Here is a 13,227-nt window from a genome sequence, read left to right as displayed (position 1 = left end):
TCAGGAAGGCCACGGCCCAACTGCAACTGGCACAGAGATGAGACTGACAGCTCGGTAGTTCCCCGGGTCATCCTTTGTACCCTCCTTAAAAATGGGTGTGATGTTCCCTTCTTTCCAGGCATCAGGGACTTGATTGCCACGACTTAGACATAAGGAAGAACCTTTTCTCTCAGAGGGTGGTCAGACACTGGAATGGCCTTCCCAGAGAGGTGGTGGAGTTGCCGTCCCTGGCAGTGTTCAAGAGGCATCTGGATGATGTGCTGCATGATATGGTTTGGTGCTACTGGTGGCAATGGTGATAGGAGACAGTTGGACTAGATGATCGTGTAGATCGTTTCCAACCATGGGATTCTATGATTCTATAACTTTTCTTGCATTCCCCTGTCATGTTTAGAAAGCGAGTTTTCTCTCCCTCAGCTCGCTGACGCTGTTTTGTACGCAGGCCCCCTCCCTACACTTTCCACACTCCTGTCCCCACTGCCCAGGCTGTTTGTCCCTCTGCCCCATAGTCACAGAACCAGGCCACACCGGGCTGGAACCGTAACACCGCCCAGTGCCCCAGAGTCCTGCAGGCTGCTCTCAGCAACTTCATGGCTGCCGGCCTGAGCTGCCAGTCAGCGATAAGAAGCCAAGGGGTGAAGCAGAGCAGGCAGTCTGAGCCGCCGCGCCTCAGGGCCTCCCTCCCCTTCCCCGCACAGCAGCACTCTCCTGCGCCAACGCCTTTCGTGCTGCCGCTGTCCCGGACCCACTGCCACCACAATGACACAGGCTGCAGGAATGATGGTTTTATTTGTCTCATGCATGCTTGAAAATGGAGGTGATGATCCAGGAGATGCTGGCATGATCTTGGCATGCACTCAGGAAAAGACACTGTTGTCATCAAGGAGTTTTCTGCTCACACACCCTTGGTGGACTGAGGCGTGGGGCATTTTGGCAAGGTGGAAATGTAGGCAGCTCTGTTCCTTGCCTCTTTTTTCCTGGTCCTGTAGAAGAAATGACCAAGAATATTGCTGTCATTTGCATGGAAATGAGCCTTGGGAATTGCTCCCTCCTTCCCTGTGCTGTCCTGTTTGCCCCTGGGAATTTTCCCAAAACTAACCTGAGGTTGCTATGGCACGTACTCATCTCTAGAACTTGGTTGGAGAGATGCATCTAAGTGTGGCACTACACGGGTGATCAAAAATGGGGGAGTGAGAGAGCAGGTGGGTGGGCACCTGACTGGCAGCTGTGCTCCACTCACCACACCTGGACACCAGGAAAAACGAGATGCAGAGCTGCCCAGGACAGACATCACTCAGTCAGTCTCTTGTGCCTGGTGTTGGCTGCCTCACTGATGCCATACATCAAGCTCAACACCCAATCTCAGGGGGAAAGTGCAGTGTGTGCACAGCTGGGATGTACCTGCAAGTAGAGAATGTTGTCTTTGGAGATGGCTTCCATCAAGTCCTTATTGAGGGACAGTTCGCTGTGCAGCTGGCTGGCTTCTGCCACAGCCTCATGCAGTGGGAGCTTGGCCTGCCCTCCCGCTGCCTGTAGAAGAGCACGTAGGCAGTGTCCTTGGAGTATAAAGAAGCCAGGTTGCTGACAGATTCAAAGGAGGCGAGGGAAACTCTGGTGTCGTTGAAGAGGTACCACGGGATTTCAAAGTCCAAGTGCTTGCCAGAAGCCGGTTTCGGTGTCCCGTCGCGGGGCGGTGCGTGGGGCACGGTGTCAGTGCACTCTCTGGAGTAGCAGTAGTAGTGGCCGCTCTCGGAGGAGATGCCCGAATGCACCACCACGCTGCAGAGATCGTACACGGCGGGCACAAAGGTGCTGCCCCGGTCAGCCCTGACCTCCCCATGGTGGCAAACGTCCTCAGTTTCCTCTGAGCTCACAAGGATGGGCAGCTCGAGCACTGCAGGGATGGAGATGTTCTCCAGGATCTTAGTCCTCTTCATGGTCTGCGGGTCGAAGGAGAACCGCAGCAGTGTGAGGATGAGGTAGTGCGGGCCCTCTGTCAGCTCTGCCACCTTCTCAGCATCCTGCAAGGAAGCACACTGCTCGCAGTGGTATTGATTCTCTGCTGTCAGCCTCTCTGGGGACAGAAAATAGTTAAGTAAATCCGAGACGGATCGGGAGTCCTTAGACCCTGTTGGCTGGCTTGGGTATTTGTGAGGCTCAATAAACTGTGGGCTGACTTCTGCCATGGGCAAAACAGAGGTGCTTCCTGGTCCACGTATGGGCCTATCCAGAGGGGGAAAGGCCAACGACAGGTCTGTGAAGGCTTCTTCTCTAGAGGAGATGTTCAAACACTTCAAGCAACGAATCTTTGTCATCATTTTTCCCCCAAACATCTTCTCAATCAACGTCTTGTTTAAGGAATGATGCTCCGTGGCTTGAGACGTCAAGCCGGATTCCTTGAGTTTCTGGTAGATCCTCTTTCCAGTTTTTTCTTCTTCATGCAATCTTTGGCAGAAGAAAAAAGATGGCAACATAGAGCAATAAAACCTAAAGAACGAGTTTCTACAGTATGGTGTGTGTTCTCTGCTCCTCACAGCTAACGTGTGATAACCTGTCTGTGCACAGGGCTCTGATGCCAAGTGTGGTGGTGCAGAAAGCAGAGATGGTCAGTGTGCATTGAGCCCACTTCCAGGGGCATCACGAGGACTCTGGGGATTCGGGATTTTAAGGTGAAAGAAAGGCAAAATCAGCATTTTAAAGAGGAGGCTTGTCAGGCAAACACTTCTCCTCTGAACTTGGTGCAATTTCAGAAATTTTCAAGCTGAATCCATTTCTTACCCCAGCTCAGCACAGAGTTCTAATAAGAAGCCCCAGACTCATTTTACCACCTTTTACACCAAATCTCTCAGATCTCAGCCACTCTCACCACTCCCACGGGAGTCAGCATTTCATATCACACCAAGTCTTGGGGCCTCATCGTGTCTGGGCTGCAAAATTGGAGGGCTTGCCACATACCGATCCAGGAGGTACTTGAGATACTCCGAGCAGTCCTGCTGAGCACCAGGGGTGAACCAGGGTGCCTGGGAGGCAGAGAAGAAGCTCTCGGGTGAGATGGCAGGTCGCTGGAACCAAGAGGGAAAAATACATCTTAAGCAACTGGATCTCACTTCATACAGAAGACTTGCTTTGTTTGCTGCATCTAGCAGTGGAGGGATGAACTTCAGCCCTGCTGAACGTCCTTTTGCTGGACTGTCACGAGGATGAGAGCTTCTGCATGCTCACTTTTACCAGCATGTATCACTTAGGTACTCATAGCTATCCATGCATTTCTTCATTCAGTTTCAAAATGGTTTCTGTTCCTGACCCACAGACTTCTACTTAATTCAGCCTGAACTTAATTTGATCCTTAATTTGATACCAAGTCCAAGAAAGAAAAACTTCCACCCATTCTTCTGATCACTGCAGGCAGCTAATCTGCATTACTGGATAATGTAATCAGTGCCATTAGGCAATTGTTGTCTAATTAATATGCTGAAAGACCCATCATTGGCTGGGAAAGATTGGTCCAAAAGAAGATCATTGGCCCAAAAGAAAAATAACTAGAATGATTACAGGAAATTACTGGGAAATTATTAACTATGAGCTACACAGCAAGCAAGTATGCTAATGTACATCAAACACACCATAACCTGCTTTGAACAAACAGGCTCTTTTATGACCAGATGTTTAAGTTAAGATGTTCTCTATATTACCCCCTGAAAGTGATCTGGAACGGATCTGTAATGCTGCAGCACCACTATGTAACGAGCCAGAGCTGCCAGTCAAGTCTTGGTAAACAGGGAGGTACAGGTAAACGGGTCCACAGAAAGTGAAAATTCAAAACTGTGTCTTTGGGGGACAGATGGGTCTGTGCCATCTGGAGTCACTCATGCAGGAAGCAACTTGAAGACGAGCCGTTCCACAGTCAACAGTCCAAACAAATAACTGGAACATGGAATAATTACCTCGCTGTGCTGCAGAAGTGCAAAGAGTGACTGCAGTTTTGTCATCAGGGGCTGGGAGATGCCCTCAGTTAAATTCAACACCGAATGCCGAAAGCTGCAAAGGACAACAAGAGATGCAAACCAAGATGGAAAATCAGCGTGGAAAGCACAATGCCAGTGCACAAATCAACCCTGGAGCTGTCCTAAGTGGGAACAAGAGAGCAACAACTCACTCCGAAGCCATGAAAAGAGACTGGATGACGCTGTTCATGTAGCAAGTGTTTCCCAAGTTAATTAAGCCGATCCTCCTTGTCTCTGATTTGGATGCCAGGTGTGGGCAGCAAAGCAGCTCATTCTTCTGGGAGGTCTGAGAATTTTGTCCCAAGAGATGTTTAATCCGGTCTTCGTTTGGAATTGGAAGAGCCTTGGAAAGAGAGATCAGTGACACCAACCGTTATCTTTCTGATGGGCAAATGCAGAACTCCTCTGCAGGAGGTGTTCATGGCGCAGCTCATCCTCACGTTGGCATGCACCCAGTAGAAGACACTGCAGTCATCAAGCAGTTTTCTGTGCACAAAACTTTGGTAGCATGCGGAAGGTTGGCAGGTCACTGACCTCAAACCTTATTTGATCCTCAATCATGCTGGGCAGGTTGGAAAGAATTTTGTCATCCTTTTCCTGGCACTCAGTTTGCATGGAAACCGAGGCTGCTTTTCCCATTCCCTGGCAGTGAGAGAGCATGGGCACAGTGAAAGGGATGCCGGCTTGTTTTGCAGAGAATCACCCAGCAGAGCTCTAATTGACACGGAGCATTTCCAGCCTCGCAGGACAGCTCAGGGCAGCCCGTGGGGTTCACACCATCTTTGGCAGGCCCCGTTTTGCACAGGGCACTGTATGGCAGCCCCGTGGCTGGCATGTCCCTGGGGAGAGCTAATGGACCTCTGGAGGTCTGCTTTCCTTGGATGTCCTCACGCACATGGTCTTTATGGTTCCTCGCTCCCCACTCATGGTACCCTTCCTGCACAATGCATCTCCATCGCTCACCTGTCCCCATGGTCTTTTTAATCTTCTCCAGAGGCTGCGGGCAATTCCCAGCAGGCAGAGAATGCAAATGGTGATCAAGGAATCTAGGAGCCAGGTTCTCCCTTCAAGCACAAAGTAGTCCCAAAGGTGGCCCAGGAAGCCAGGCAAGCTGTAGGCCTTCTGCTTGGTGCCCGGGGACTGCTGCTTTGGGCCCTCTGGAAAGGCAATCTTGCTGTCCCTGTACCTGAACCATTTGGGGCACTGGGAAGGGCCAAGCCAGCACGGCCAGTAGGAGGTCAGGATCTTGGTCTCCACTGGATGCTGCTCCTTGGGAAAGACCTGGTTGTTCTTCCCATTCTCAACTCTGATGGGGCAGGAGGTTAGGCCAAGCCAGCAGAGCCAGGACGAGGTCAGGTCCTTGGTCTCCACTGGATGCTGCTCCTTAGGAAGGACCCGGTTGTTCTTCCTGTCCTCAATCCTGATGGGGCAGGAGGTTAGGCCAAGCCAGCAGAGCCAGGACGAGGTCAGGTCCTTGGTCTCCACTGGATGCTGCTCCTCAGGAAGGACCCAGTTGTTCTTCCTGTCCTCGATCCTGATGGGGCAGGAGGTTAGGCCAAGCCAGCAGAGCCAGGACGAGGTCAGGTCCTTGGTCTCCACTGGATGCTGCTCCTCAGGAAGGATCCGGTTTGTCTTCCTGTCCTCGATCCTGATGGGACAGGAGGTTAGACCAAACCAGCAGGGCTGGTTGGAGGTCTGGCTCTTGGACTCCACTGGATGCTGCTCCTCAGGAACATCCAGCTTTTCGTCCCAATTCCAGACCCAGCTGAAACCACTGGCACAGCCAGGGCCATGTCCCACAAATGGAGACATGGTCAGAGCGATGGCCAGGAAGAGAGTCAGGCTGAGCTTCATCCTGTTCTCTCCCAAAGAACAATCTCAATGCACAAATGGCTGTCACCCAGAGCAGAGCTCCAGCAGTGACCACCAGGACGGAGCGGCCGCTCCACGTGTCTGAGCTGGGGGAGGCTGCCAGCGTGACTTGCAAAGATTGATGTCATGCCCTGCTCTGTGATGTCACAGTGCCTTTCCCCTGCACCGGCCATAGGATGCCCAGTGTGTCCTGGTAGATTCCCTGGTGGATTTTTTAGATTTGGATCTCGTCAAGGCAGAACATTAAAGCTCAGAGAATTCCTTCACTTGCCACTCCAACAAAGGAGGAAGCTGACACGGCAGTAGCTGGAAGGTTTTGGAAACCTCCATGGACAAAGTTTCATGAAACAACCTGGATAACAGCCAGGTACACTGTGCTTTCTTCTAACTTCAGCTTCATCTCCATTTTGATTTCCTATGAGCAGCACTTTCAGCCTAGCAAACTTAAATACGAGAAGCATGCCCTGCTGTTCGTCCACAAAAAAAAACAAATGGGATTGTCATCTAGATTTGGAGCAACGCGGCTCCTGGGCATGGAAGAGGGCCCCCATGCACTCATCTTGGGGATGGGGACCCAACACCCAAATCCCACCTCCCCGTCCCACCTCCGCTTCCTCCCATCCATAGAGTCATAGCAACACAGAATGGTTAGGGTTGGAAGGGTCCTTGAAGATCATCTAGTTCCAGGCATCCACAACCTCTCTGATCAAGCTGTGCCAGCAACTCACGGTAAAGAATGTCTTCTTAATATATGGTCTAAAACTACCTTCTTCCAGTTTAAAGCCATTTCCCCTCATCCTGTCTCTATTTGCTTGGCCTAACTCCCCTGCAATGCACTGCAACATCCACAGCTATATCGGGTTGCCCAAGGCTTATATCCAGCCTCACTTTGACAGTCTTCCAGGATAGGGCATCATCCACACATCTGGACAACCTTTTCCAGTGCCTCACCAACCTCACTGATAAAGACTTTCTCCTTACATTTCACCTGAATCCACCTGCTTTGAGCTTGAAACCATTTCCATCCAGACCCTGCCCAAGAATCTGTCCCCATCTTTCCTGTAGCTCCTCTTTAAATACTGAAAGGCTGCTCTCAGGTCACCTCACAGCCTCCTCTTCTCCAGGCTGCACAGCCTCAGTTCTCAGCCTGTCCTCATAGGAGGAATGTTCCATCCCTTGGATCATTTTTGTGGCCCTTCTCTGGATGCACTCCAACAGCTGCATGTCTCTCCTGTTCTGAGGACTCCACATCTGGACGCAGTACTCCAGCTGAGGCCTCATCAGCACAGAATAGAGGGGCAGAATCACCTCCCTCGTCCTGCTGGCCACGCTGTCTTGGATGCAGCCCAGCTTACGGTTGGCTTTCTGGGCTGCAAGGGCACAGTGCTGGCTCAGGTCCAGCTTCCCATCCAGCAGTACCCCCAGGTCTTTTTTGGCAGGGCTGTGCTCAATCATTTCATCCCCCACCATGCATTGGTAGCAGAGGTCACCTCAAACTAGGTTCGAGATATTGCATTTGGATTTGCTGAACCTCAGGAGTTCACCTGGGCCCACTGCTCAAGCCTGTCTAGGTCCCTCTGGATGGCATCCCATCCCTCTGCTGTGATGACCACACCCCAAAGCCTGCTATCCTCAGAAAACATGTTGAGGGTGCTCTTGACCCCACTGTCAACGTCACTGATAAAGTTATTAAAGAGTTTTGGTCCCAGCACTGACTCTTGAGGGTCACCATTTGTCACTGATCTCCATCATGGCGCCATTGACCACCACTCTCGGGAATCGATCCTGCAGCCAGTTCCTCGTCCACTGAACAGTTACCAAACCCATGTCTATCCAATTTGGAGAGAAGAACGTAGTGGGCTACCGTGTAAAAGGACTTAATGAAGTCCCGAATGGTAACATCACTGGCTCTTCCCTTTCCTGCCTATGTTACCCACCACGGTGGGGTGGTACGCTCTCCTGGAACTTTCTTCAGAAAAGGAAAGCCCTCCTGGACTTCCCTTTTCTGGTTGAGATACCCACAGAAACCTTTTTTGTTTTGTGCCTTTTGCCAGTTGCAGACGGGCCATGGCCTTCGTGGCCCCATCCCTACACACCCCAGCAGCATTCCTGCACGTTACAGCAGGAGCAGCGGCTGACGCACCAGGGGGCCGTAGTGCACAGCACCGCACACAGGCTGAAAGCACGCAGACGCGCTGGGAACACGCTGGGCTCCTAGGTGGGAAATATGAGAGAAATACGCAGCGCCCCCTCCCTGCCCAAACGCAGGGGGTCACGCCGGGGGATGCGCGAGCGACAAGTGGCCGCGCGTCCCTTCCCAAAACACAGCACTGTGGCGTCCCGTCGAGGGACGAAGGCAGACGGGCGGCCCCGGCCGCCGAGCCGCGGCGTCACCAGCTCCCAGCCGCCATCGCAGCGGCGGGACGCGAGGAGAGCCGAGGCACGGGGCATGGAGCAGTACTTCTCGGCCACGCAGAAGATGGAGCAGGAGGTGATGTTCCCCAGCCTGCTGCGAGGGGTCTTCCCGCAGGACGGCGCCGACCCAGCTGCCGGCGGCCCCGCAGACCTGTATGAGCGCTACCAGCTCCTCAAGGCCATCAAGCCCGTGGTGGAGCGAGGCCTGGCCTCCGTCACCGATCAGAGCCCCACCGGCAATGCTGAATCCGACACGGCCCCAGATGGCGGGGCGGAGGAGGGCGGGAACCCGCGGGACGGGCGGCCGCGGGGGGTGGCGGCGGGTCGGGGAGGGGCGGAGCGGCGCCGCCCGCGTCCCGAGTGGAGCTGGGGGGGCGGCGAGGAAATGTTTCCTAATCGTGGAATCACGGAACAGCCTTGTTTGAAAAGGATCCTCTGGTTTCAACCTCCTTGCCGTGGGCAGGTTGGCCAAATGACATCCAATGTGAACCTCTTCTGACACAACCTCTCATCCTATTGCTGTTACCCAGTAGAATAGGCTGACCCCCACCTCACCATAACCTCCTTTCAGGCAGTTGTGGAGGGCAGTAAGGTCTCCCCTGAGCCTCCTCTCCTGCAGACTGAACCATCCCAGCTCCCTCAGCTGCTCCCCATCAGGTGCTCCAGACCCCTCATAGCTCCGTTGCCTTTCTCTGGATACACTCCAGGGCCTCCATGTCTTTCTGGTGGTGAGGAGCCCAGAACTGAACACAGTGCTTGAGGTGCAGCCTCACCAGAGCTGAGCACAGAGAGACGCTCAGCTGTGCTCCAACAGCGCTGGCTGCACTGTTGCTGGTACAAGTGTTTGCCCTTTAACCCACCTGTTCCTTGTCTTAGATTACAGACTCTCAAAGCCTCATAGCAATAAGGCCTATCACGGAGTCTGCTGAGCCCCTTGATGAATCCCTCACAGTTACATCCTCCCCAGCACCGTACCCTTCTATACTGATAAAAAAGTGTGCTTCATACTTCATAGCATCTTGTACCATTTTCTGTATGCATTGCAGCAAGCACAGAACACAAATTAGAACACACACAAATGCAGTGAGACAAAAGAGGGTGGACAGTGATAAGAAGAGGGGGAATAGTCTTAAACTGAGACAGAGGAGGTTTAGGTTAGATCTTAGGAGGAAGTTTTTCACCCAGAAGGTGGTGAAGCACTAGAACAGGTTGCCCAAGGAGGCTGTGGATGCCCCATCCCTGGAGGCATTCAAGGCCAGGCTGGATGTGGCTCTGGGCAGCCTGGGCTGGTGGCTGGTGACCCTGCACACAGCAGGGGTCTGGATGATCTTTGTGGTCCTTTGCAACCCAGGCCATGCTGTGATTCTATTTTTTGCAAGTTCTCTCTCAATCTTGCCCCCAGCGACACCCCCGAATATATTCACAAGTTTCCTTTTTAGCTTTCCATCCTCCCTAACAACTTTCCCCTTTTTCGTTGATTAGCAAACTATTACCACAGTATAAAACCACAGCAGTTATTAATAGCATAATCATCATAACTCAATCAAAGCCTCGATTGATAACACGCTAAACATGAAAGTCACATAGTGGGTCAGCATGTTTTGAGTCGATATGCACACACTCACACAGGAATCTGTTTTAGACAATTCCGTGACTGGGAAATGGAAACTTCCTAAGCTCATGTATTATTGCCTATCGACCCTTGGGAGACTGCAAACTGCCAAAAGGAGAGAGGAGGAACATGCCCACGATGGGTGCAACAGGCAGTGCCAGCAGGGCATCCCCTGCTTCAAAGTGCTCTGTTCCTCTCTCACCCATCACTGATACTCTCCTGCTTTTATTCTTCTCAGGGTCTGCAGGGTTTTTCCGTTTGTCCTCCACATCTGCATGGCCAGTGTGTGATACAGAGCCCAGCTGGAATACCTGCTTGTAAAACAGAGCAAACCACTAAATCAGATCTCTTTACAAAACAAAACATTCACAGAAGGTTATTCACAGCTATAGTCACTCCTATTGTTTCTTGCTTTACCCTTAAATCCATTTTTTTTTAAATTTAATTGGTAAGCTTTTTCCTGTTGGCCAGTAGCTCCTTCTACTGCTACAAGAATCATCCATGGGTGGTAATTCTTGGTGCAGCACAGTGAGAGGCACCCGTATCTACCAGAAAACAAACATCTTTACCCTTCTCTCCTAGCTGCAATCAAATCCTAGCCATCGGTCTGCTGTGATCAAACTTCTCTCTGGCAAGCTCTCCAAGCTCCCTTACCCGTGCTGCTAGAGGTGCAGACTCCCTTGCTGCTGCAGAACAAGGACCTTTATTGTAGGTTCTTACAACCTTTTATACACACACAACTGGTTACACCTAGGAGCCTTGTGTGTGAGCTTTTTTATCTTTAGCAAGATAATTACTTTCTTTTTCCCACTTCCAAAGTTCCTCATTCAGCTTCTGTGATCAGAGGTGGTTCCCTTCCCCCTCAGCTTGGTGCACCTCCACCAGTGCTCCATTTCCCTGCTGTTTACACACTGCTTTCAATGCACTGGGGGCAAAACCTGTGCCCTTCCATCTCCTGCTCTAATGCAGCAGCTGCTGTTCTTCCCAATTTCTTTCTTTCATTACAATCCCTGTTTCTGTATACTCTCCAAGCCCCCTCAATTAGTTTATCTGGGTCCTTTACTTTGCTTCCTTTAATCTGTGTATCATGGGGAGAAATACAGACATTCTAGCTCTGATTAGCAAAAGACCTTGGGAGGTGCAAACAAGTTCAGCAGAAACGGAAGGAGAAAACCAGAAGATTGTAACTGTGCCACCAGACAGAACCTCTCAACATGATCACAAGATGTCTGGTTTGTACACCTGGCATGGCTGTGAGCAGATGCTACAAAGGTCAAGCTGAGCAGTGGCAAGCCCTGCTGAACCTGAAGTGTCTGACAGAAGTGAGTGGCAAGGAAACACGGGTCCACGTGTGACAGAGGAGCAGAAGGTGGGCTGCCAAATAATGGAAGACCCCATCGATTATGCATGGAATGTTTTGTGTTGTCCTGGCCAGAAACAAATGGGGGAGATGACCTGTGCAGAAGGCGTAATGTTTCTGCGATTAGAACTAGCAAGGGGAGTATTTTATGGTCTGTGCTGTCATCTAGTGACTTTTATTGGTACTAACAAATCTTTCTTCATTCCAACAAAGGAGGGTCTTTAATAATCCTCATCACTTGTCCTTTAGCTAAACTTTCTATATTTATGCATGCTTAGTAGGTAAGATGAAATAATAAGTACAAAAATTGCAGGTTCTGTATTATAGACTATTCTGTTTTGCCCAGAGGCCCTCAGCAAAAGACCATCCTAGGGCCTCTACGTGAGCTCAAACTGTCCCACTTTTGGATTATGAGGAATGCAACAGATACCCCCCTACATCTTTCCTTCCAAACTTATCTCTGTCTAAGGACAGCAAGTGTCCAGGAATAGCAGCCTAATGTTGAGTGAGCAAATGTGAGAAGTTAACTAATTAGCCATATATGCTTAGCTACCAACAATTTATGTTTTTCCAGTATCTGTATCTTTAGCTGAAAGTTGGGAAGATTTTGAACCTGAAGTACTCAACCAGTGAGGAACCAGGGGTGGAAAAAATAAGTGTTGAGCAATAGGGCATAAAAGATGTAGCACTGTTTTGTGCACACGCTCCTGCTCCTGCCATTGCAATTGTGGATAAAATCTGCTTTGTCACAGATACTCCCCCACACCCAAATCCTTTCCCAACACGCATCTTTCCATTCCACCCCAGGCCCATAATGCTGCATGGAGTTGTTGTGGCCAAAGAAGGACAGCCCCTGTATCACAAGACAGTGGTGGCAGGGAGGAGGGCTGCGGGCTCCTTGGGCTGTGCTTTGGCTCGGGCTGAGAGGCTCAGGGTGCCCATGGATGTGTCACCTCCGGACATCCCAGTGCTCAGTACTGCTATAGATCATGGCTGATAAGAGCTGTGAGACGTTCCAGATCCGCTCTGTGACGTGGGATGAGCACCAGAGGTCCCTGGCAGCCCGGCACCGTGTCCCCAGGCAAGTGTCAGCCCAGGGTGGGATGCAGCTGATAAGAGGCAGGTGGCCACGGGGCGGTCATTGTCCTCATATGGCCAACACGGCTGGGAGCAGCAGGGACAGGCACAGCAGTGGTAGGGCCATGCTGGGCTCTGCTCAGCTCTGAGGGGCTCCTGGGCGCAGTCACTGCTGCCAGCACTGTGGGGAAAAACTCTGCTGTTCACAGAGCTTCACCCAGCAGGATGGCAGCACTGGAGCTCCATGTGACAACAGGAGATGGACCAGGAATGTGAGAGCTGGCAGTGCAGGCTCAGTGTCAGAAACGCAGTGGATAAACCACAGTGCTTATCCCAGCGTGTCAACAGCCACAAACCACCTCATCGGATGACCAGGACACCACATCCCAGTCATACCACACCACAGCACTGGGGCTGCACGTTACCCTGTGCGATGGGGAGGGAGCATCCACGAGGGACACTGGGGGATCCCTAGTGGGGGAAGACATGGGACGATAATTTTTGGTGTGAGGGTAGCACAAGCAGCCCCAAGATGTTATAGGATATCCACTGGGCACCTGCTCTGGGTGACCTTGCTGGAGCATAGGGGGAGCAGACCATCTCCTGATGGTTTTGGGAGGTCCAGCAGCACACGTGGAGGCTGCATGTAGTGCTGGGGAACTAGCACTGCAGTGCAAGAGCTGGGGGATGGCAGTGCTGGGCAGGAAGGGGTGAGAGGCCCCAGGTACCTCACCACCCTGCTCCATGCGTGCCCAGGGACATGGCAGCATCACAGCCATCTGGGGCTAAGGACAAGGGTGTGCTCAGATGAGGACAGGGGCACAGAGCCAGGGACACAGCACAGCTGAGCCCAGTAGGGCTGGAGCCAAACCCAGCCTAGCAGGAGA

The 13,227-nt window shown here is 51.8% G+C and overlaps 1 protein-coding gene across 1 annotated transcript; it reads left to right on the top strand.

Moving 5' to 3' along the window:
- Positions 1–8,291: 8,291 nt before the first annotated feature.
- LOC128074983 (thyroid hormone-inducible hepatic protein-like) lies at positions 8,292–8,790 on the top strand. The gene has a single exon (XM_052671392.1). The coding sequence runs from the start codon at positions 8,326–8,328 to the stop codon at positions 8,788–8,790; it is 465 nt and encodes a 154-aa protein (XP_052527352.1). The 5' UTR covers positions 8,292–8,325.
- The last annotated feature ends 4,437 nt before the right edge of the window (positions 8,791–13,227 follow it).

The sequence above is a fragment of the Tympanuchus pallidicinctus genome, unplaced genomic scaffold, assembly GCF_026119805.1.
Source record: "Tympanuchus pallidicinctus isolate F22 unplaced genomic scaffold, pur_lepc_1.0 scaffold11, whole genome shotgun sequence".
In the NCBI taxonomy this organism is placed as follows: Eukaryota; Metazoa; Chordata; class Aves; order Galliformes; family Phasianidae; genus Tympanuchus; species Tympanuchus pallidicinctus.
Note: the sequence above shows the minus strand (reverse complement) of the source record. Positions and strands in the feature narration are given on the sequence as shown.